This window comes from Danio rerio, chromosome 10 (assembly GCF_052040795.2).
Source record: "Danio rerio strain M-AB ecotype USA chromosome 10, GRCz13ab, whole genome shotgun sequence".
Classification (NCBI taxonomy): Eukaryota; Metazoa; Chordata; class Actinopteri; order Cypriniformes; family Danionidae; genus Danio; species Danio rerio.
Genome location: NC_141030.1, coordinates 9095699 through 9121549, shown reverse-complemented (window position 1 = coordinate 9121549; position 25851 = coordinate 9095699). Strand labels below are relative to the sequence as shown.

The window sequence follows — 25851 nt, the reverse complement described above, 5'->3', positions numbered from 1 at the left end:
TCAAGTCATTTTATGAGCTCAATAGATATTCACATTCACATTTGAGCAATTCCAATAAAATGTCAACCTAGCCATGAAAAGAAAATCACCAAAGTTTTCACCAAAATAGAGAAACCATTTCGATATTTTTTGTGTTTTACAGTACTTTAAAAAATCTCAAAGCTGTCTCTGTCTGTGTTTTCAAACTTATATTTGATTTACCAAAGTCACACAAGTGGCAATTTCACATCGGTCACATCCATAATGCAGAGGTGTCACATTCATAATGAAGCTTTTCCCTCATAAATGCAAAAATTTCATGTTAAATAAAATCTACGATGTTTATTTTATAGTGAGCCGACTCTTATCATTTAGATTAGTATTATTTATTTTGGGTTGTGCAGTTTAATTCACAGAATTCCTAAAAAGTCTGTTGTATATTGTAAACTCATTTATTTTCCTCATTTAAAATATAAAATATGTTCAAAGATTGATATTTTGCTGATCCCATAATCTGTAGAAGGTAGTTTTGAAAAATATAAAGAGATGTTTCAATATAACGTTAACATATACTTTCTCTATGAATTCATATTTTGAGTTTTTACTTCAAATGTCACATCCATAACGCTGGAATTGCTTATTTATTAAATGAAAAATCAAAGAAAACAAGAACATTCTCCTAAACTACTCATTTTGGAAGAATGGAATGTGCAAATTTGAAGTGTAAGTCTATATTTCCAAGATTATAATTTTTAAAGAATTATTCCTAATTCATATAAATATTTAACCCTTAAAGACCTAGAGGTATTTTGTGGGCACCTAATGGGCCTATATTATTAATTTTTTTTTAAAAGCAGTTTTATTTTTATTTTAGCAGTCAGACTCAAGTGTCATATATTATTTTAAACAGGAGAACCTGAAGTTTCAATCTGTATCATTTAAAGATCCAGAACTTTTTTTGGTCCAAAAACATATGAACAGACAGAAAATATTCCAGAATTTTCCAGAAACGATTTTTTAAAAAAGTGGCATTTTCTAGTTATTACAAACAAAACCTTATGAAGTTTGTTTTTCTTTCTTTAGAAAAACATATTGTGATGTTTTATACTTCCAAAATAAATTTTGTCTACATCCACCATTCCCTGAGCAAGTTATAGCAATTTATTTCAATGTTATTCCAAGGCGTTTTTCAATGTGGGGGGGGGGGGGGGGGAGGGATGCATTTATTTACTGACAATGTATTTGCCCAAAAGTTCTGGGAATGAACTAAACAGAAAAAAATGTTACAAAATAACAGAACACTGAAGCAAATTTGACTTTTTCCAAATAATATATTTTTAGTTACCATAAACAACACCACTTGTAATGAACAAATATAAAATAAGAAAATAATAAATAATGCGTCAAAGTCCAAATAAACATGGTGCAAATCCTCAGTAAATAAAATAGATATAAATATTTACTATACTATAAATAGTTACATATCTAAACTAGATTCAATATGGACCATCCTTAGGTTTTATGTGCCAGCATGGATATGGTTGTCTGTGGATATGGATATGGTTCGCATGCAATGCAGACAAACAGCCCAACCTACATTTGCGTCCTTTGAAAACAGCAAGAGCAGCACTTCGTCTTTGCTGTGTCACTGTTTTGTCATGTTTTTGTGCTGTTGTGCATGCAAGAGTACTTAGTATGAGAATTATTTCATGCAAAACTTTTTTTGCGTTTTATTTAGCCGCGCGTAAATGTGCAGCCTATCTCTCATTCCGTGTTGTTCAAATAGCTGATTGTTGGTTCACAAAGCGAAACCTATGCTTATTGGTTAAGATAGAGCGAGTTTGAACCAATCTGGGCATGTATCATGTCTGGTTTGTCCGGAGAGACAAGTGACGAGCGTTCCTTTGTCAAATCAGCGTTGTCAAAATTTGATGACGTAACCACACTGATTCCGGAGCCTCTGAAAGTCCTTTATCACATGTAATGTGATAAAGTTGTGACATCACATGTAATGTGATAAAGCGCTAGAAAGCTGAGATTCTCTTCTTTATGCCAATCTTTGAATTGTATGGATCGGATCAGCGGATCAAAAGTTATTAAATATTTAAGAGCAATACTTATTTTTAGCTAAGCGGGCCGCTGTCTCGGTCTTTAAGGGTTAAATATTTGAAACTTAAATACTAAAGTCACTTTTCCACTGCGTGGTACAGTACGGATCGACACAGCTTAGCTCGCTTAAGTTCAGTTTGCATTTTTAAGTGGGAGGGAACATCACTAAAGTTGTGACATCATTGTAAACGCAACATAAACAAACAGGCAAGACAAACAAAGCCACAAAACAGGTAATGGATGCTACTGATGGAACTATGTTCTTTAGCACTGGTTATTGCTGAGTGCTGACTAATGAAGTATAGTTGGGTTTGGTGAAAATCCAAGTGTGTAAAATGGGGCACCAGCGACTATTCTGTTTGACAAAGTTAAATAATTTCCATATTAATAAACACATGATGATTTTATTTTACCATATTTTTCTGGAATCCGTCTTATCTTTTACTTTGGTGTCATGGTTTGAGAATCTTTTTGTTGAGAATAAAAACTCACTAAATCAAATAGTTAAGTGGTCCAGTAAGCTGACTGGACTGTCACTATAAGCCAATCTGGAGGCTGTGTACACCAGGCAGCTACAGTAAAACTAATTACAAATTCAATTTTAAGTGACACTGCTCATCCCCATACACTCAGAGTTTCAGCTGCTTCCTTCTGGTCGCAGGTTTTTAGTATTAAGCTATAGAACTAAATGTTACAAAAAAAAAAAAAACTTTTATACCAGCAGTCATTACAGTAAATAAAGCAGAGGTATTTCTGTGACTTGTATATTTTACATTTTATAGATTGTTTTAAACATTTATTTTGGAGGTGGACACTTGAAGTGACTACTTTTTATTTATAAGTGATTTGTATGTTTATGTTTTATGTTTTAATGTCCATTTGTTATTGTTACTATGTGAGGTTTTTTTTTTGTGTGTGTGTGTGTGTGTGTGTGTGTGTGTGTGTGTGTGTGTGTGTGTGTGTGTGTGTGTGTGTGTGTGTGTGTGTGTGTGTGTGTGTGTGTGTGTGGCACTGTTATGAAATGAGGACTCTTGACACCAAATCTACCTTCAGGTTTATATAAAGTAACCTAACCTAACCTAACCTAACCTAACCTAACCTAATCTAATCCAATGGCAATGGTATAGTAATGTTGGTAGTGATGATTCTCTTCCAATCTCCAATCTGTGTTCAATGTTGTGTATACATATTTTGGTAACAAACCACTTGTTAAGTATGACGTCATGTGAATTGGCTTCCGAGTCCAAGCACTATATCAAACCGTATGGGGGGACTCATCAAATGGTTATAATAAACGTTTACAAAGCAATGTAATACTTTCAAAAATCACGATCACACTACATACCGTATAATTCTACGCCTAATATCTGATGGCCAAAAAGTGATCAATTTTTTATAAATCGTTAAAATTTTGGTATTTGTGATGCAGCAAGTCCAGAGACTGATGTGTACACTCTTATTTTATATAAAATTCATTTTAAAATGTGATATAACTAAAAAGTATCCATAAGCAAATATTTTCTCAATTCAATTGAGTAGCGGCTTGGACCCAGAAATTGTATTCCATACGTCACCGATATGTCATGACTTAAAAAGCAGATACAGCTTGCTTGGAAACTTACAGTGATAAAGCATCAGCTTCTAGGTATGAATTAAATTGAAAAAGCCCCCAAAAGTGGGTTTAACTGAATCACGCTGTACAGTAAAAAAAGTGTCCTAGTGGAATGTGCACTCAGTGTCAACTCCTCTAACTTCTGACTCTTATTAAAAAGACTTGTTTAGTTCTTCAGAGATCCTCAGAAAAACCCTAAAACCTATCCAAAGTCTGTCACATCATCTAACGACCCTGAGCGGATCATTGGCAAGGTTTACAAGTCAGTCCAGGCCACCTGTGAGAGGTTTATGTAAAGCTGTCCTGGGGTTTTCACAGCAGCTGAGGTGTTTCTCTGGAGGTAGAGGGTTAACCTGAAACGTGCCGCTGGACTGGTTTTAAGGGGCTGCAGATGTCAGAATTCACTGAGGTTTCACTGAGGGGAACTGTTTTGTAGAGGAGGGAATCCTTTCCATTTATTTATATGCCTAATGGAGTTAGCAGGCCTGAGTACATTAGATTGAAGTCTATATTTGAGCTATTACAAAAGCAGACTTTATGTGCAGGGTGCTCATAGATTTATCATGACAATAGTTCGTATTAGGCTTGTAAATAAAATTCTACAATAAAACCTTTTGTCATGACTATTTTTGCTGCATTTTTTTAGCAGCACTGGTTAGGAAGGTATTTTTTTCATTTATTTTGCCTCAGGGTTTTTTAAAAGTCTTATAAGCCATGGTTATAAGCCATGTATGAAACCATGAGGTAAATCGCAATGTTGTAAATTTAATTATACAGAGCAAAAAAGTATATGAAAATGTGAAAAGCGTACAAAAATACAAGACAAATGTCACAATTAACTGTAACTGCGTTCAAACCACAAGTGGCGAGAGCGTCGGTGCATCTTTGCCAATGTGGGCGTCAAAGAGAAATGAGCTATGATGCAGTTCAGCGGATATATACACTAGGTATAACATACGAAAACAGAGCATGCATCAATAGCGGCCCCACATTTGTACAGTGCTCCCAAGACAAAAGTAATTCAACCGCACTAGTCAAGACAATGTGCCAACGTGAAGACGCTGGACTTTAGCGCTATGTACGGGTGTAGTAACGAGCAAACAAAGAAAACAAAGCATAAAGACAAAACATTTCTTAGGTAAGATTTCGTTTTTACGTTTTTGTGTGTAATAAACTTTTGTGCTAAACAAGTCACGTTATTGATAATGATAGTCACTTACTGCATTCACCATAAAGCAAAAGAGCACCAACCCACAGTAAATCCTATGCTTATGCTAGTTTTGTTGAATAAAATAAGCAAACAATGTAAATGAAATATGACAACAAGATGCTGCGGTGCCAGAAACTTTTATTATTGTCGGCTAAGTCGTTCATAACGAAGATCCATTCACAAACTAATCGCTCCATCCGTTAGCATTAGAAGTGAAAGCAGGAGAGGGGCTGTGTTTTAGGACATGGATTAGATCAAATTTAACAGGGAGGGAGGGAAGGCTTAATTTGTGCTGGAACATGCCAGATCTGAATACAGCACCTCTGAAATCTGATGCAGATCCTCATTTTACTGATCGCCCTACTTTTAAAAGACAACGAATCATCAGCAGGGTCCGTCTTTTTTTGGGTCCATTTGAAATGTTGATATTTGCAAGTGTTACAGTATAACAAAATGCAGTGTGTTTCTTCAATTGTTTGTGTTGTGACAAAATGCAGTGTGTTTCTTCAATTGTTTGTGTTGTGACAAAATGCAGTGTGTTTATTCAATTGTTTGTGTTGTGACAAAATGCAGTGTGTTTATTCAATTGTTTGTTTTGTGTCAAAATGTAGTGTGTTTCTTGAATTGGTTGTGTTGTGACAAAATGCAGCACGTTTCTTCAGTTGTTTGTGTTGTGAGAATTTGCATGTGCTGTCGAACTGATGGAGATAGTTTCTTTATTTGCTGGTGTTTTTTGTAATTGCATGTGTTTTCTTAAATTACAGCGTGTTAAGCTTTCTCTGCCACTGTATTCAAGGGATCATTTCAGACTTTCAAATCATAAACTTCATTGAAAAATACTTTATATACCAAAACCATAAGACAGTGCATTTTGAGCTGTATATAAATACTAAACGTACCATTTTCCCTCACTGTTCTCAAATTGCTGAACGGTGTATCCGAACATGTCCTCCACTGGTCCACTGAATGACATCCTGTTCTTCTCGTCCACATTGAAACATGACAGCCATGGCAGCAGCGCTGTAAAGAAAAGTTGCAATTAATAAAACAACATAACCAAAACTTACAGTCATTCATTTCATTTTCAATCAATTCCAACAGTTTTTATTCAGTAACTGAGATGATTTTGATTTGGGAGTCAAACTCTAAATTCAAATTTGGTCCATTGCCAAAATATTGCAATTATTAATTTGTTTGCTGACCTAAATATTTATAAATAATTTGAAAGTACATCAATAAATAAACAAACACAAAAATCTTTCCATTTCCCATTTTTTTCTTTTCTTTTTTGGTTTTTGTTTTGGGAGCGAGAGACACTGCTCCCACTTGACATGCCCAGTTGTGTGGGAATGAAACATGCAAATTCTACTGGGAGCAATACACGCATAGTAGGCCGAAGAATTTCACAGAGCAATGCGGAGCAGCCTTCCTGACCTTCCGGGACAATGTCCTTTTCATATAGACCACTGGATTCTGCCTTTTAGTACTGTATATAAAAGGAGACCTAAATATAGTGTTGTGCAGGGGCCACAGAGAGCCTTTTCACATGTTGTGTGCAACGGGATTCCAGACATGATTTATTCAATTCCAGGATTTGGAAGGGAATTGTGAAGATTAACAAATCACTGTGGTGTAGAGGAGGACGCTGGATCTGGGTGAGAAGACGTAAAGAAAGAGACAAACAGAGAAATTGTTGTATTTCCTTATAGATTTGATTTCATTTTCTGAGCTAATATTCAAGGCACATTGGATTCACTGTGAATGGAGGAAACCTCATGCGAATGCCCACTCAATAGTAATTACAATTTCCAGCCAAACATCCAAACCTAGTTTTCCGTCGAGTTTGAGGAGGATTTGTATGACTGTCTGAAAGACCAGACTGAAGACTATTTATACACACACCACTCTATGACCAGTCTGCTTTGTAAAAACAAGATGAAGACGAAGGACATGTTGGACCATGGGTCGTTCTTGGCCTGAGGAACTGTGATTTTAGGTTTAGATAAGCAGACTGAATTTCCTGCGCAATCTGGACACAACCAATGTGTTTTGTAGAAGATTAATAGAGATTAAAGGGGTAGTTCACCCAAAAATTTTAATTTTTGACATTATTTACTCACCCTTTACTTGTGTCAAAACACAAAAGAAGATATTTTGAAGAAAGCTGAAAACCTGTAACTGTTGACTTCCATATAGGGCTGGGCGATATTGCAAAAAAAAACAAAAACAAACAATAAACATAATATTTTTTTCATATCAGTCCATATCGATAATTAATAGGGGTGTCAAAATTAATATTTTTTTCGGTGCTCCGTGATGCAGACGCGGACAATTCGGTATCGGTTCAGTAATAATCATAACCGGTTATTACTGACGTCATTTACCTCATATGCGCTCTGTTGCAAGGGAGGCGATCGTGAGTATTTACAACGCTTTAACTACTTAAAACTCATAAACTGTGCACAAGTTCACTGTGTGTGTTTGCTGGATCAGTCTTTCACTGACATATACAACAATAGCCCCTATTTCACTGAGATTGAGAGAATGAAAGTAGCCTACTCCATTTCTCTCTTTCTCTCTCTCTCGCTTTCGCTCTGTCTCTCTCTCTTTCTCTCACACACAGTGGCCCATTTGACCTGCTGGCGTGGCTTTTCTTCTCCTCTTGGCTGTTTTACAGCATTACTTTTGGATACAGAAACGAGCTCGTGTCTGCAGAGTTTTCTCCACCGTGTCTATCATGCATCAGCTGTGAGATCGCCGCTGCCGCCTGCTGCTTATCAGTGTCACTTATCTGAAGAGCGCAGCGTGCAAGAGCCAATCGCAACCGTTTTTGTTGAGGGTGTGACCAATCAAAGGGGTGTAAGAGAACTAGACAAGGATCAGAAATTGAGCTGGATGTTTATATTTGTTTATATTATTTGCTTAATGCTCGTTTTGTTTAAAGTTACAGTTATATATCTGACTGTTTGTATTAAACGACAAAATTGTATTACAAATAATATATAAATATATTCATATATTTTAATACAAGAACTGCTGCTGTGAAGAAAATATAAAACCGTGTATGGAAAGCATCGTCAATGCACCGTGATGCACCGAGATATCGAATTGAACCGAATCGATGGCATGATAATCGTAACCGAACCGAACCGTGAGACTAGTGTAGGTTCACAGCTCTAATAATTAACACGATAAATTTCAAATCTTTATTATTATAAATCTATTATTTAAAGTCTTTTCAGCATGTCAATCGATTTGTGCAGCTGATTTAACAAATTTTGAGAAATGTTTTAGCTGTCTGACAATATAAATAAAAAATAATAAACAAATGAACAATCTTAATTCAGCATTTACTGTTCAAGTTTTCAACAACCAAAGATATTACCTACAAGCTATTGGATATTATTGTTCAACATCAGAACAAAAGGAAAAGAGGTTTTAACAAGAAAAGGTGAGTTAATGGTGACAGAATGTTTAGAACTTTAATATGTTAATTAGGGATGCTAACGATTACTTGATGATCTATTGATTGTCAATAACCCTTTAATCAATAGACCTTATCGATGACTGATTAAGCATGGACATTCAAAAGTTTAGATATGCTTTGCGCTGTGAAACGCACCCATGCACTACATAATTGTGTGCAGTTAACCTTTATGGAGTCACCCTCTTGACATCCTCATCACATATTGCGGGATGCATGAAAAACCCTTTTATGCGCAGATCTTGGTTATATCTGCAAGTGTTTTAACCAGTTTTATCTGACAGACTGGCTAGAATAGGCCTATGCAGACTCGTATTTTAAAAATCGCACATTATGGCGAGACATGCAGGGATCATCTCCATTCACACGAGTTTCTCTCAACCTTTAGTCCGAGTTTATTCTTCCAAAATAAACTATAAGAATACTATCAGTGCTGCGAATAGTTTGGAAAGACTGTGCTGCTTATAACGCTTGATTAAACGAATTAAACTAAAACCATGAAAACAGTTTAATGGATTGTTTTGGCGCTGAAGCATATTATAGCGGACTTGTTTTGAAGCGCTTCACCTCATGTTATTCGTTCTTCTTGTTTATGTTGTGGATAACTGACCAACAAAAAATACACTACAAGTAAGTTACACATTACACGAAACGAAACTTGTTGCAAAAAGATACATTTTCAAAGAAAAATATATAAAGTGTATATATTTTTTTGTTTGTGCTCGCCTTAAACAACAGCGGCCACTCCATGGAAAATAAAGATTGAATTATTGATCCACTGCTGTTGTAAACGTCTGTCATATATTTGCTGTATTTTTAAGATGTCATTATTTTAAAGATTATGTCTTGAGCATCTGATTTCTCCTCGATGATTATGTCCTTTAAATATATATAGGCTGGTTATATCACCATCATTTAGGGACAATAATGGTAGTTGCGCTAGTTTATTTAACACTTGTTTGGCTTTGTAACTTCTCAGCATCTTCATGAGGGTGGCTTTGTTTTAAATGTTAAATCAGGTTTGCGCAGTTTGCAGAGTACATTTGCTCTGTTTTATTTTGAATTGCAAAAACTAGCTCGAGACTACTAAAGTCTAGTGACGTTTCTTATCAACAATGTCTGTGACTTTGACCTTTTTTACTTTATTTTTCCTTACTCCTCCAAGTCTAGCATTGTATGGCTATAAACTTGTATTGTGTGCGGCATCCGGAAGGGCGGGCTGCAAAATGCTTGCGAAGCGTTAAGCAAAGTGCGTAAATATTATCGAACACTTATCGAACTGTCATTACCATTTTATCGAAAAATATATATCATGATAATTATCGTCCAGCTGTACTTTCATAGAATTTGCTTTTCCAACTATGGAAGTTAACAGGTTTTTAACTTTCTTCAAAATATCTTCTTTTGTGTTTAACTCGAAACTCTTGAGAGTGAGTAAATAATGAGTCATGATTAATTTTAAGAGGGTGGAGAATATTTTGAAGATGATAAAAACATTGAGCTGAAGCAAATTTGAAAGTCATTTGGAAAAGAAGGAACTGTTACAAAAAGACAGCATAGATAATAAGAAGAAGAAGATGAGGAAGAAGAGATATGCCAGACCATGCCTCTGTCTCATCCTGAGGAACGGCTGTTCTGTTTTGGGTCGGATTTGCAAGTTAGATAAACAGAAAGAATTTCCTCTGCAATCTACTGGCTCTGTAAACAAAGACACCGAGAGCCAAAGGCACCCGGACAGCTGGTTTCCTCCATCCCCTCACAGACAAACAGCCCATACTCTAAAGTGGGAGAAATGACTCCTCTCTTAATGAACAGGGTGTTTTTAATGTGTAACGAGAGGAAAAACCAAGAGTTCCTGCTGAGCTTTAATCCCGGACACACTTGGAGCTTGTGCTTCTCTTAGACTCTACAAATTATACACACACACATCACTTTCGCAAACACACATAACTCTAAAACCTTGGGAAAACATGAAAAGAGAAGCCTTAAAAACATCCCCACACTCAAGTCATTTCTGCTGGATTCCTGCTAATGGTGAATGGGTCTGTTTCGTCCATTCTCTCAATACACTTGATTGATTTGGACTCGTTACAGTTTGCTAGAGAAAATATTTGCTCAATTAGGAGATTCGGATGGCCACCAGCCAGAGAGGCCCTTTGCATTGATCACAAATGAGGAAGATGCCCAGACTCATGGATCACGGCTCCACTAGAGCATCATTTATAGTAAAGATGTATACAGGGTTTCTAGGGCTGGGCGATATGACCTAAAATCAAAACCTTGATTAATTAAAAACTTTACATCCATTTTAATTATTGAATAATTATTTTGTTATTATTAGGTTACTTATTAAGTGTTCTCCCTCATAGTTCATTATGTTATCGTTTTATTTTTTATTTTTGTTTCTTATTTGGCATGGGACAGTGTACATTAATTAGCATTTTTCATGAATAGTCTACATTAATAGGCTATTTTTCATTCATTGTCCCTGGACAGATTGTAACCCTAAAAACAATGCAAAAAATTATAGAATGAATCTAGCAAAATTAAGTGGCACTAAAATGGACATAGTTATTTAGTACTGTAGTAGTTGTGGATGTAAGTACTGTAAAAATGCCAACTATTAAAGGGGACCTATTTAGCAAAATTCACTTTAAAAGGGGTTTAAACACAGTTGTGTGGCAACAGTCTGTAAACATAACCAGCTTCTAATGGTAAAAATGTATTCATTTTAATTTTTTATAATCGCATTTCATAAAAACAGTCTGCAGAAACACTGATTGACATTTTCACTTTGCACGTGTGATCACAGGGGGAAAGCCCTGCTCATTAGTGACAATCTCTCCCTCATTACCATAGGATGCAAATCTTGTTTTGAATCTGCCACTATACTGACACATAGGCATGTGTAGCTCCGCCCTCTTTTAAAAAGAGGATATACTCATTTGAATTTAAAGCGACAGTCACCAAAATGTCACAGTTAGGATCAAAGCCTTAAATGGGTAGTTTCAGATTTATAAAACTTTATTTTTGGGGTATAGTGAGCTGAAACTTCACATACACACTCAAGGGACATCAAATAATTTGTAAAGATTACAATCTTGTAAAAATGTGCATAATAAGTCCCCTTTACAGGTGGGACATTTCAATTATTTGTGATATTAAAGTGATGTTGGCAGCTCATTCTGCTGTGGCAACCCTTTATAAATAAGAGATTAAGCTGAAGCGAGTGAGTGATGTGATGCTTGACATGTCATTTAAAAAAAAATTTAAATAAATAAAAACAACTATTGTTACTAATAATCTGTCAAGCTCCTAAATACTAATTACAGTGTTTGCGTTTGTCATAAAAATGCAGATGATACATGAGTGCTGGCCTTTGAATGGGTTTATGGGTGTTGGCCTTTGAATTGATGAGCTTCCTGCTAAATACCAATTACACCAGAAACAAAGAATTTATTTACATGTAGTGTGCCAATATCTGACATATGAGAGATTTTGTCCCATAAATGCTTTTTCTTTTTTTTATACGCAAAAAAAGAGAAAGCATATGGTGCATCGTATTGACATGCATATGAACAATGCACTCATTGCACTGTAAAACTCTCAAGTGGCGTCTCAAATGGCTCACTATTCACTATGCATTCTTGCACTTTGTACTTATGCACTTATACACTAAACAGCATAGTATATGTATGTAGTGTCTTCCCAAATGGAGCTCTGATGTTTCTTTACTAAGCGGAAATTCAAACTGTTTCCCTGATGACGTTTGACGGTTGCCAGATCAGTGAAATAAAAAAACAAACTATCAAATAATACCTGCCATGAGTAGAATCGCATTCACCATCGGTAGGTGCTGTAACCACTCTCGTAGGAGAATTTTGCTTTCACCATCCAAAATAAATAAAGTTATCCAACATGTGCGCCCGATAGCTTTGCCCCTTCCGCTAAGTGAGCAAACCGGTCGTTGAGTGCTTGAAGTGTCCAACATTACACACTTCATTTAGAGTTTTCAGTGTGAACGCATTACTTACTATATTTACACTACAAAATGGCATAATATATTGCATAAGTATGCGATTTGGGACGCAGCTTCAGTCTGTTCAAATGCTTGAGCATGTTTTAAAGAGGCTCTATTAATAGGATTTAAGAAAAGGGTAACACTTTAGTTTAATGATCCATTTGAGTATTAGTAGACTGTCTGAATATGCTCTTTTAACTGACTATTAGAAACGTTTTGTTCATGTTTCAACTTACACTAACCCTAACCTAACACTCTACAGATAGTCTAATAAGAATTAGTTGTCATGTACTTGCAATGTAACTTTAATTCAACAAATGGACCATCAAAATAAAGTGTGATCAAAAAAAAGATATAAATGTTAAGTCTTATGAATTTCTTTTTCGGTGCCTTTTTCGATGAATCGCCCAGCCCTATAGTTTCTACCTTCTAAAAACTCCTGAATCAATCCTATCCAAAGAATATTGTATACTCATGTGAAGCAATTTTAAAATAATAGCATTTTCACTCTCCCAATATAGCCAATTCATCTGGAAATCCCTATGTGTTACAAACTTTTTGTGGATAAAGCTAAACACATCTCTGTGTGAATTAATCCTTAAAACATTCTCAAGATGATGAAGTCCAACAATATTACAAAGTAGATTATAAATATTATAAAATAAGAAAACAAACCTGAACTAAATAAGATGATCATAAAGGGGTGGTCCAGAGTGTATTTTTAAGCCTTGTTTGTTTACAGGACCCAAAGCAATGTGTGCTCATGCTTCATTTGTAAAAAAATCATGTTATTTGTTAATATATTTTACTTTGATTATATACAGCTACTCAGCTAACATAAAAAACAGTCATATTTTACTAGTTCGTCTAAAAGACCCACCCCGAGGCTCTGATTGGTCAGCTAACATAATGTGCTGTGATTCGCGGATCAACTCCATGTCACCAGGAAAAGCTTCACCAGTGTTGCCAACTTAGCCACTTTGTCGCTAGATTTAGCAACTTTTCAGACCCCTCTAGTGACAAAAAGATTAGTGACAAATCTATCGGCTTTTTTGTGTGTTACTGAAAATTTTTATAGACTGTCATTTGTCCACACTGTACCGTCTCTACTCTTCTTAACGAGCGAGCGGGCTCGAACCAGTGAGCTTCTTGCTGTGAGACGACAGCCCTACCTACTGCACCACCGCATCGCCCTTCAGAGAAGTTTCTTTCATGTATATATATATATATATATATACAGTATATATATATATATATATATATATATTCAGCTTATAAGCATGTGTAAGTAAAATGAAACGTTGAAATATCTTTTTCGAGTTTGTTTTTTGAGATGTAGAACGCAGGGAAAGCATCCACGTAGAGAGACATTACAGCGCTGCTAAAGATTGTGGGTGTTTACAGCGATTTGACGGATAAATATGAATTTTTGCAAAATTGTTAGAGGTGCCAAACAGCATTTCCTGTTGTTTACGTCCTTGATACAACATACTATAAACGCTAGAAATTGTGAATGTAATAGTTGAATTTTAACAAATAAAATTACTTACAGGTTGTGGCTCACAATTCACAGTTTGATGTATTGTGGTTGGAGCTGCTCCTTTGAGGAGTGTTCAGCCAAATCCAGCACTGAACTGGGAGATTCTGGAAGCTGTCCTTTGTCAATTGCTAGCTATATATATATATATATATATATATATATTAGGGATGTAACGGTATTGTAAATACCGTCATACCGCAATATTAAATTTTTTCGATATTACCGAAGTCGCATGACTCGGTAAAACTATAGGTCTTCTGAGAAAATTTGCTCAGGCGAATGAAGCGAACGGGAGGTGGCTGAAACTTCATTTCCCATCAGCCCCGGCGTGGCCATAATCCTTTGCGGTCTGTTGTCGCTACAGATCCAGTAATGCGGAAATGGAGTGTGCTGCTAGTAGCGGAGATGAAAAAAAAGATGGAAATGATCGAACCTAAAGCGGGTGTTGTCGCCGCGCGCGTGCTGAATAGCGGTGCTGTCGCGCGCGTTCTGATCAGCTGTGTTGTGGCGCGCGTATTGTAAAGCGCCGAGGAGGGGTTGAGCGCGCCTACTGAAGGGCTGGACGGAGGTTGTGTCGCGTCGCGGGGGCACTTTTGATCGTTTTGGAAAGGCATTTTCTATCCAAGACTAAAAAGGGCATGTGCACTGCACAGGTTGAGCCCTATGTGTGCACGTGCCTGCAAATTGGGGAATACGACTAATAACAGTCATGGGGACTGCAGAAACACAGCACACTGTTCAGATTGATGCAGACATTGACTTGTACCGCAAAGAGACCTCTATCTCACTCATGGTTTGTCTTCTCAAGTGGGGGAAAGACAATGCACAACGTTACCCACTGCTGTCAACATGGGCCAAGTCATATCTCTCTTGTCCCAGAATCCTCAGTCCCAAATGAGAGGGTTTTTTTCTGTTGCAGGGGACATTGTAAATACCCAGAGATCCCAGCTTTTACCAGATTATAGTTATATGATAATTTTCCTTTAAACCCATCTCTATCTAAGTGAGTGATTAAATGTTAAATGTGATGAGTTTTCAACAATACTAAATTGAAACTTTATTTTTTTACATGGTTTAATAATTTTTTGTTATTAAAATTGAAGTTCCTGTTTCAAAGCTCACAGATAGATGGCTAATTTGTATGTCATTGACACTTTTGGCACTTTTTTGGAGTATTTTCAAAAGTTTTTTTTTTCCTGTAAATGATTCAATAAATACCGTACCGTGACATTCATACCGAGGTATTACCGTACCGTGAAATTCTGATACCGTTACATCCCTAATATATATACATATATATATATATATATATATATATATATATATATATATATATATATATATATATATATATATATTTATACTTCTGTGGAACATTATTAAATTAAATTGTAAGCACTTCTCTCTTTGTGTTGTGTCCTTTGTAAGTCCAAATACAAAACAAAACAAGAAATAGCAGCATTTAGACGGCATTTTAGCTTTCTCTGCAGCATTACAGCGCCCATGGCCATGCCTATTTGTTGTGCAGGGTGTATGTGCATAACCTAAAGAGTTTATGACACTAACCCAGATGTATTTTCTGTAGTCCCCAAACTTTGCAGGCTTTGCTAAGCTATAACTCTGTAAAAGCCAAAATCTCTGTATTACATTCAGAGATGTTGTTTATGTTCACACAGCAACATTACACATGAACTAAAGTTTAAAATATGATATCGTAGTCGACAACCCCTTTAAAAAAACTGACAAAATCAATCGCAAGGACCAACCATCTGTAGACAAATCTGTTTTAACAGTACTTAATCATTTAATTGTCCAACAGCACTCTATATGTATTTTTTCACACCAAACACTTTCTTAAAAACAATCCCTATTTCTGGAAGAAAAAAAATATTGTGTAATTCTGAGTGTGCTCCATGCAGGTGAGTGGGATTGACAAACCACCTGTAGGACACACTCTGTAGGCTTGGAGAAAAAAAGCTTTCTTAGACTTGTCATAGCATTTATATACTGCTGCTCTCTAAGGATTTGAAGTGCTTCTTTTATACTCACTTGGATTGCTTTGTATAAACGCATCCAAAAAATGAATAATTGTAAATGTAACCTGCTGAAGCTCAAGAAGTATTTGAAGAACACAACTTCAAGTTTCATTTTAGGGTCCAGATTTCCTGTAAGTCCCACATGAGCACCTGCTAAAAGTCTGCACGGTTTGCACATGCATTCATTTAAGACAGGACATCCTTTAAATAATGTGTAGGGGCAAAGCGTGAAAACGCAAACAAGTCAATGTGCTGACAGCACTAAAAAACAAATGCACTGCATATTTCAAGCTTTCAAAGTGACCATTCAGACTGGATTTGTCTGGACGACATTTCACAATGACATCACAGATACATCATTAAAGTATTACCATCCCGCCCAAATGTTTGTGGTAATATCCATGGAGATGAGACAAGAAACACATTTTCAATATCTACAAGCTCTTTAAACTGAGCTCCAAGCTTATATTGAAGACAAGGTCAAAGCAGGTTTGATAATGTGTCACATGACACTGCCAAAATGTGATTCATTGTATAAAGCTGTTAAAGATAAAGTCATCCAGCGCTGACGATGTGTTGAATTTATCTGTGCTAAGACTGTTAAATCAGGCCGTTTGGCAGAAGAGAAGCTACGTGATTGTGAGGAACGACGCCTGGATGGAGGACCCGTCTGGCTCACACGAGCTCTTTCATGACAAAGCAGATCTCAAGATAATCAAGTAAATGTGTCCCGCTGCACAAACTCTCCTTGTCGTGCTCTTTCTTTCCTGGCTGATTTATCTGACTGCGTTTTAGTCTGGTGTACTGACATGAACATAGCATGGGATACACTTCCGTATTAACAGAGCACAAGAGGGAATAAAACTATTTAAATATGAGTGGTGTGTGGAACAAATTTGAGACTTCCCATTTTGGCATACAATTGAGAGAAAACGTCATTTAAAAGTGTTAGTAAAATAGACACAATGCTCTGCTTGATGAGATCCAAGACCTGTGAAGAGATGATGCCAACCATCGAGGACTTTGAGGACAACACATACAAACGGATGAAGAGATAAACCCAACCATCGAGGACTTTGAGGACAACACATACAAACGGATGAAGAGATAAACCCAACCATCGAGGACTTTGAGGACAACACATACGAAGAGATGAAGATGTAATGCCAACCATCGAGGACTTTGAGGACAACACATACGAAGAGATGAAGATATGATGCCAACCCTCGAGGACTTTGAGGACAACACATACAAACGGATGAAGAGATAAACCCAACCATCGAGGACTTTGAGGACAACACATACGAAGAGATGAAGATGTAATGCCAACCATCGAGGACTTTGAGGACAACACATACGAAGAGATGAAGATGTAATGCCAACCATCGAGGACTTTGAGGACAACACATACGAAGAGATGAAGATATGATGCCAACCCTCGAGGACTTTGAGGACAACACATACAAACGGATGAAGAGATAAACCCAACCATCGAGGACTTTGAGGACAACACATACGAAGAGATGAAGATGTAATGCCAACCATCGAGGACTTTGAGGACAACACATACGAAGAGATGAAGATATGATGCCAACCCTCGAGGACTTTGAGGACAACACATACAAACGGATGAAGAGATAAACCCAACCATCGAGGACTTTGAGGACAACACATACGAAGAGATGAAGATGTAATGCCAACCCTCGAGGACTTTGAGGACAACACATACGAAGAGATGAAGATATGATGCCAACCCTCGAGGACTTTGAGGACAACACATACAAACTGATGAAGAGATAATCCCAACCATCGAGGACTTTGAGGACAACACATACGAAGAGATGAAGATGTAATGCCAACCATCGAGGACTTTGAGGACAACACATACGAAGAGATGAAGATATGATGCCAACCCTCGAGGACTTTGAGGACAACACATACAAACTGATGAAGAGATAATCCCAACCATCGAGGACTTTGAGGACAACACATACGAAGAGATGAAGATGTAATGCCAACCCTCGAGGACTTTGAGGACAACACATACGAAGAGATGAAGATATGATGCCAACCCTCGAGGACTTTGAGGACAACACATACAAACTGATGAAGAGATAATCCCAACCATTGAGGATTTTGAGGACAACACATACGAAGAGATGAAGATGTGATGCCAACCATTGAGGATTTTGAGGACAACACATACGAAGAGATGAAGATGTAATGCCAACCCTCGAGGACTTTGAGGACAACACATACGAAGAGATGAAGATGTGATGCCAACCATTGAGGATTTTGAGGACAACACATACACAAATACACCTCATTGAACACATGGACACCACCTATAGTATATGCTAAATTACAGCAGGGTTACTATGTTTATATTTTATATCTTTAACTGTTACTAGTTAATTAGATAAAGTTATTAGTAACTTATAAAGTTATGGTAACTAATAAACTTGACTTGAATTGAATTGGGGGCATCATGGTGGCGCAATGGGTCGCACGATCACCTTACAGTAAGAAGGTCGCTGGTTTGAGCCTTTGCATGTTCTCCCCGTGTTCACATGGGTTTCCTCCGGGTGCTATGTTTTCGCTCACAAGTCCAAAGACATGTGGTACTAGGGCTAGGTGATATGGCAAAAAAAAAATCTAGGTTTTTTATAAAGTTTGACCGATTCACGATTTCGTTTTTTTTTTATTGTGTAACTAGTCAACTTAAAACATTACAACAACATGACTGAAGTAACATTCACTTTATAAGTAACTTGAAAAACCATCTGGTTAAGGTACATTGTATTTTTAATGGCCATGTCATACATAAATTGGTCAACATAGTGTAAATAAATGTAAAACAAATTCATGAGTTAAATATTGTTGCAGAAGATTTGAATAAAAAATATTTGTGTAAATAGTTACGTTGTCGTTTAGTGCCAAAGTCTAGACTTTGGTTTTAAATAAACATATATAGAATGCCAAATTAAATAATCAATATTTTTTTCGCATGCTCAAGCAAGCGTTGACTGTAATATATATATATACAGATGAAGTCAGAATTATTAGCCCCCTTGAATTATTAGCCCCTGTTTATTTTTTCCCAATTTCTGTTTAATAGAGAATTTTTTTCAGCACATTTCTAAATATGATAGTTTTAATAACTCATTTCTAATAACTGATTAATTTTATCTTTGTCATGATGACAGTAAATAATGTTTTCCAAGATATTTTTCAAGACACTTCTATACAGCTTAAAGTGACATTTAAAGGCTTAACTAAGTACATTAGGTTAACCAGGTTAGGGTAATTAGGCAAGTTATTATAACAATGGTTTGTTTTGTAGATTATTGGGAAAAAATTTGCCTAATGACGCTTTTGACCTTAAAATGGTGTTAAAAAATTAAAAGCTGCTTTTATTATAGTCCAAATAAAACAAATAAGACTCTCTCCAGAGGAAAAAAAATTTCAGACATACTGAAAAAATGTCCTTGCTCTGTTGAACATCATTTGGGAAATAATTAAAAAAGAGAAAAACATTCAAAGGGGGACTAACAATACTGACTTTAACTGTATATTTAAAAAAAAAAAAGCTTATAGAAATAACCAGTGGGCTTTTCTTCTGAATACGCAATTTGTAAGAGGTCATTCGGTGCATGTAACAAGACCAATAAGTCATTAAATCAATCATAAAATAGTGACAGTCTCTAAAAAACATGAAATAGTCTGAGAAATCATCAAAAGGCAGCCTGTGCACCATGTGGTGCTGCACAAAAGTGAGTTTACTGCTCTTAAATATTTGATGTTTTCACCTTATCGTGGTGTGGTAACCACATGTTATTCAGTGAAATCCAGAACACATTTATTTTTAGATTTTTTTGAAAGATGAGCAGATTCTTATTTTTTTTTCAATGTAGGTGGCCTGATAACCTGCAGTATCAGTGGTAGTTAGGTGAGGTTGTGGTAACACTCAAAGTTTTTTCTCTCTTTTTTCTTGTAACAATCATTAAACAATATTCCAATAAATGTGTTTTTTCCTAGTATATATTTATTTCCATGTCAAAATATGGATATGGAGGTACTAATGTTTCACTCATGGCAGCATAGTGGCTCAGTGGTTACCACTGTTGCCTCACAGCCGGGACCAGTTGGCATTTCTGTGTGGAGTTTGCATGTTCTCCTCATGTTGTCGTGTGTTTCTTCCGAGTGTTTGGTTTCCCCCATAGTCAGAAGACATGCAATATAGGTAAACAGATTTAACTAAATTTGCCGTAGTGTATAAATGTGTGTGTGTAAAATCCGAGATTGTATTGGTGTTTCCCAGTACTGAGTTGAAGCGGTTTATTCCTCTGTGGCAACCTCTAATAAATACAAAACTAAGCCGAAGGAAAATGAATGTTTCACTCATGACATGTTTGAATTCAATAATCTAAGCCAAAATAGGTCTTATTAAGATAAAATATGAAAACGTCCACCATGTTCCCTAATAAAAGATTTGTTCAAAAGAGCTGATTCATTTAGAAACAAAGCAAGTGACTCTCTTTATGAATGGATTATTGATTCAAATGATTTGTTCAAAAAGATATTCAGAGATGAAACACAGCAATGTTGACGCACAAATGTTCTAGCGTTTGCATAAACCTCATTTTATTTATTGGAAAGTTTTTTATACAAAAATGCAAATATACTCATGGTAAGCCTATTTTTTTATTTTTTAAACGAGAACTAGCTCTCTATTTAAAAAACATCACAGACTCTTACAATAAGAAAGCTATTAAAACTTCTAAAATATGTGCTTTATTTAATATTCTGCAATAATTAATTTTATCTTTATGTGCCCTTAATTATTTATTTTTCTTCTTCTTTTCTCTCTCTTGTTCCCTTTAATTTCTTTTACATATATTATATTTGTTCTAAATTTGTTACAATCCACCTTTTTAAAAAAGTAATATTTCTATTGATTGTACTATACTTCTTTCAGTTTTGTATCTGTATTTGTTGTAATGTATTTTTATTATTATTGCAATAAAAAAAATAAAAAAACGTTCTAGCAAAACATCAACAACAAAACAGACAGTATTGTGTGTCAAACTTAATGTAATCGATATTAATAGCCGCTTTTACACATACAGGCAATTTTCCAGAGCGTTCTGTATGTGTAAACAGACCCTTTTTTTTTAAAAATACAGATAAACTCGTTCTGGCAATTTTCCAGAAAAAAAAAGTAACATTACAGGTAATTTGCTCGAATCCTGCACTGTGTGAACGCAGAAGGAAGATTTCCGGAAAGAGTGCGACCACGTCTAAAAAGCGCTGATGTGAGACGTCTACTTTAGCCAATCAGAACAATCTCAGTAATCAGAAATTATCGATAAAATACTTATGATAAACCAACACAATCTCATGGCAATTCGTAACTTTTTCATTTAGTGGCTAATTCGAATTAATTCGTACGATCTAATTCGTACTATTTAGTACGATTTGCTTATCACCCAATGACGGTTGGGGTTAGGGGTGGGGTCAGGTGCCACGCCTCCTTTTTAAAATCGTACCATTTCGTACGACTGAACTCGTACGAATTCGTACGAATTAGCCACTAAACTGGCAAAACGTAAAATACTTACATTTTCTTATGAGATCAGGCTGGATAAACCGCTGTTCGTTTACCTTCAAGCTCTGCTTGACGCGTGTGCACGTAAAGGAGCCGGTGAGCGTCTGAAAGTGTTTCTCCTTGTGTTTTTATTTAAGTTGTTCACAATACTTATTCATTCAAAGAATTTGTAAAGTAGTTAAGTGTGTAAACATTTACCTGCGGTAAGCGTTTGAATGTTTTAAAAAGCTGCTGTATGAATGCTTAAGCTTTAAATAAAAGTAAAACCATCAAGAATAGGCAGATCCCCTTCTATGTTTACAAATACAAACGCTGCCGTTTATATTTGCGTTTTATATTTGAACAATTACGGAACGCCCGTGCCTGTATGAACACCTTTTTTATAAATTTAGTTCCGAAAATTTTCCAGATATTTACCAGTATCATTGTGTGAAAGTGGCTAATGGCTTGCTTGTTGAACTATTGTACAAAATATACTTGGAAAAACAGCACTCTTACTTGCACTCAATATACAGGTGTGAAAAAACACAGGAATTATTTTAATAACTTAAGTTAGGCTGACTCTACCTAAAACCACACAGAGATTGCTTTTGGATGGTCAAGATAGGTTTTTGTTAATGTCAGCTCGCACGTTGTTAAAAAAACAATTATAACATTATTGTACGCAATAAATGCTACCCCAAAATGCAACCATACCTACAAATGTACCACTTAATGGAATTTGCGCACGAAAAGGAAAATTAAACTTTAAACTGTGGTTTCAGCGGTTTCATGTACCACCTTGTTAAGATATATTATGAGTGGTTAGTAAATAAAACACTTTATTTTTCACTAAAATCTCACATTCGAGAGGGGCATTTCTGTACAACCCCGGCCCTAGTATCCTGTTCCAGAATAATCCGCCTTCAGATGTGTCCTCTGGAGGAGCGTGAAAACTTACGCCCACAGAATGACATAATGTTCCCTTCTGGCTCCAGAAGCACCAGCGGGAGAGAAAAGACCCCGATCAGGATCTGTCAAACGCCCACCTTCAACAAACACTCACACACCACACACACCCAGACACTCCCCAGAAAACGGCCACACGGAGCACAGATGGGCCAGGCCTCTAACATCACACAACCAATGTTTTGAGACTAAAAATACACACAGGAGGCCAATACGGGTCACTTCCTGCATCTCAACCCAAATAAATGACCAGAGTATCGCTATCAGAATAAATGAGGAAACAGTAGAGTGGCTTTGAAATGATATTAGAACAATGTTTAATTTTCATTAAGTTACACACTTACTGTTGTTTTTTTGCAATTTTTTTGTTTAATATAATTTGGATTTCTTAATTTTTTAAAATAATTTTACTGGTAACACTTTATTTTGATGGTCCATTTGAGTATTAGTAGATATCTGCTTAAAATCTGTTGATACTGCTCCTTTAACAGACATTTAACTGACTATGGTTGGGCGATGTTGACCAATTTGGCATCGTACAATGTCTAACATGAAACATCGCGATGGACGATGGCATCGTCGTCATAGGCGACGGTAAATTAATTATGAAACATTAATAGATTCATAACGAATTGATTATTTGTAGCCTACCGTTTTAACTACTTGACCTGCATGGTCTTTGTTTTACCCATATGATGAATGAATAAAGAGAAGTTATACACATAATTACCACCTGTCAATCACTTTTTTCAGCAGGACTCGTGAATAGGCGTGAATAGGCAGAGTGATCTGTGTCGTTATAATGACGTCGACAAACTTGGTTGGTAAAAAAGGTGCACAACCAACAGGAACCAGCCAACAGCATCTGAGGTGTTTGCTAAACTTACTAAGTACAAGTGTGAAAGTGAAAGATTGAAGCAGTGTACTGACTGCCTGGACCCGCTGTCTTGAGCGCATGACAGTGTGTCTTTGTGTGTGCCTATGTGTGCATGTGCATGTGTGGTCAAGTGATGTGCGTTTTCAGCGGTAGTGTGGATGGAGGGCTGCTCAAAAAATGCTAAAAGCCAGAGTGGATGTGGATAATTTTTGTTCTAAAATGCCATTTAAAAACTAAGCCATATTAGTGTAAACAGGGCCTGAGTGTGTATTTTTCGTGATTTGCGGATTTGCAATGGGGGCGGGGCAGAGGATCGCCATGCCAGCTCAGCATTTTTCCTTATCGCTAACGCAACAGTAACCCCGTAAGTTAGTGATTGCGTTGCTTTGGCTTTTTCTAGGTTAATTATTGAGATCTCGCGATTGCAACAGAGAAATACTGGGAAATATCTGTAGACTGAGATGCCATTTCATGGCCTTATAATCTTAAGTGTGACCAAAATCACCTGTTTTGTCATCACTTTAAACATTACGCTTGAGGTTTATTTAAATACTAGCTCTAAAATGACGTTTGTGGAGTAGCAATGGTTTCTGCTGTTCTGACGTCGGCTGCAAGTGTGAATGAGTGGTAGAAGAAAGTAGTTCCTCTAACAAAAGGATTTTAGACTGTCCGTGTTTGATTTTGTTTTTTATATACATGATCATGACGTCAAAGTGTTGTATATACGCAATATCACACTTATAGCAGACTGATAGATGATATGGCTTTATATCCTCACCGGTGGTCCCGGTGGATATACTAAGGTATGGGTTGGAAACAATGCACGCCTCCCATCAGTGTCGATACACAGCCATATCGCACTGCCACTTTTGTGTTTTTGCTATATATATATATATATATATATATATATATATATATATATGTATAGTGTGTGTGTGTGTGTATATATATATATATATATATATATATATATATATATATATATATATATATATATATATATATATATATATATATATATATATATATATATATATATGTCGGTATTTCTTATTTTTTGATTAATTATGTAATAATCATTAGTTTTGGTCATGTTTATTTAATGTATGTTTTTTTTACCTTCTAGCCTAATATATGTTCATTTGTAGTTTATTTATTTATTTAATTTATAAACGTAATAAATAATGAAAATAATTAAGTAGAATAATAGTGAAAAAATAATTATATTACTTAACAATTATTTGTAAATTATTTCTTCTTTTGTAATATTTAATTATTTAAATGTTCAATATATAAATTCAACTAAATCATAAAATATATTTTAAAATAATCAAATAATTTTATTATTATTTTTACAGTGTTATTATTTATCTATATATTTTAAAATTTATATAAATTTTATATAGTTTTTTATGTATAGCACTTATTTAACACAACAAATAGGTATTTTAGCAACTACTGCAAATTTGGTCAAATCACCAGAGCTGTGCTCCTTCCAGAAGCAAAGAGGTTAGTCTGTCTGTATCTGCAGCTTGAGCATAAGTGAAACATCCCCAATGGCTAAAATCACAGTCTGTCACATGTGTGAATGCAGCTCTGGAAACAGTTAGTCTGTTCTGCTGTCCCGCTGGAGGGGAGTTTGATTCTCCTCAGTGGACATTATCCAGATCACTTCCTGAAGCTGAGCTAAACGCCAGCGTTTCCCAAGACTGCAGATTTCCATGCAGCTGAAATTAAAACAACCCTCCATCTTCCACATCCACTGACTGATGTCTCTCAGCTGTTTTGAGCAAAGCTTGTTCAGTTATTCCGGATGGTACTTGATTTAAGCAAGTTTGGGGATGAAGCCTCTGTTGAAGGCAAAGGTCAAGCTAAACATTATGATAAGTTGCAGTGTTTTATGTACTGGTAGAAAGTGGACTGTAGTTTAAAGGTGCTGTATGAACAAAACAAGCTTAGTGGGAAAATGTGTCCAGAGATACATTTTTGAGAACTGGAAAAATGGGTTTGCAGGAACATATGGCTGCATGTGGATGTGTAAAATGAAACATGTGATGTAGTACCACTGATTGTTTATCTCCATATGGACAGCTTTTCTGGAGTGACTGGTTTTTCTCTGTAGCTTACCGTGAATGTTTTTAGACTTGGGAGACAAAGCAGAATGGGGTTTGAGTCTGGTGAAGGACGATTCCAGAAACCAGGTAAAATAAAACCCAAAATAAGCAACGTGAGATCATGGTAGACTTACGTGGTCATGATGGCTTTTTTTCTTCTAGTTTGCTTTTAGAAACACTATCGGTTGGGTTTAGGGAAGAGGGTAGGTCGATATCAGGCTGTTACATTATGCATGACAAGGAGACCAGCTTCTCTCACTGGGACAGTATGCGGTGCAAGGAGATAAGGTGAGAACCCAAGTGCAGGAAATTA

The 25851-nt window shown here is 36.1% G+C and overlaps 2 protein-coding genes and 1 long non-coding RNA gene across 4 annotated transcripts in view; 1 reads left to right on the top strand and 2 right to left on the bottom strand.

Annotated features, from left to right (window-relative positions):
* tctn1 (tectonic family member 1) overlaps positions 1 to 25851 on the top strand; it is an 845382-nt gene that overhangs the window by 456775 nt on the left and 362756 nt on the right. The gene's annotated exons all lie outside the window — the stretch shown is intronic.
* The window catches only part of itga1 (integrin, alpha 1), a 114146-nt gene that overhangs the window by 71197 nt on the left and 17098 nt on the right, over positions 1 to 25851 (bottom strand). For both annotated transcript variants that reach the window (XM_087270092.1, XM_087270091.1), the window contains exon 2: positions 5810 to 5930. Coding sequence is in view for 1 of the 2 variants with exons in the window: in XM_087270091.1 (XP_087126217.1) it covers positions 5810 to 5930 (121 nt within the window). In the remaining variant the exon portion in view is untranslated. The remainder of the gene's footprint in view (positions 1 to 5809; positions 5931 to 25851) is intronic.
* LOC147841964 (uncharacterized) lies at positions 15496 to 20029 on the bottom strand. The gene is made up of 3 exons (XR_015500819.1): positions 17880 to 20029; positions 17428 to 17776; positions 15496 to 17216 (listed from the first exon to the last, which is right to left on the bottom strand). It is a non-coding gene; the product is annotated as an uncharacterized LOC147841964 (long non-coding RNA).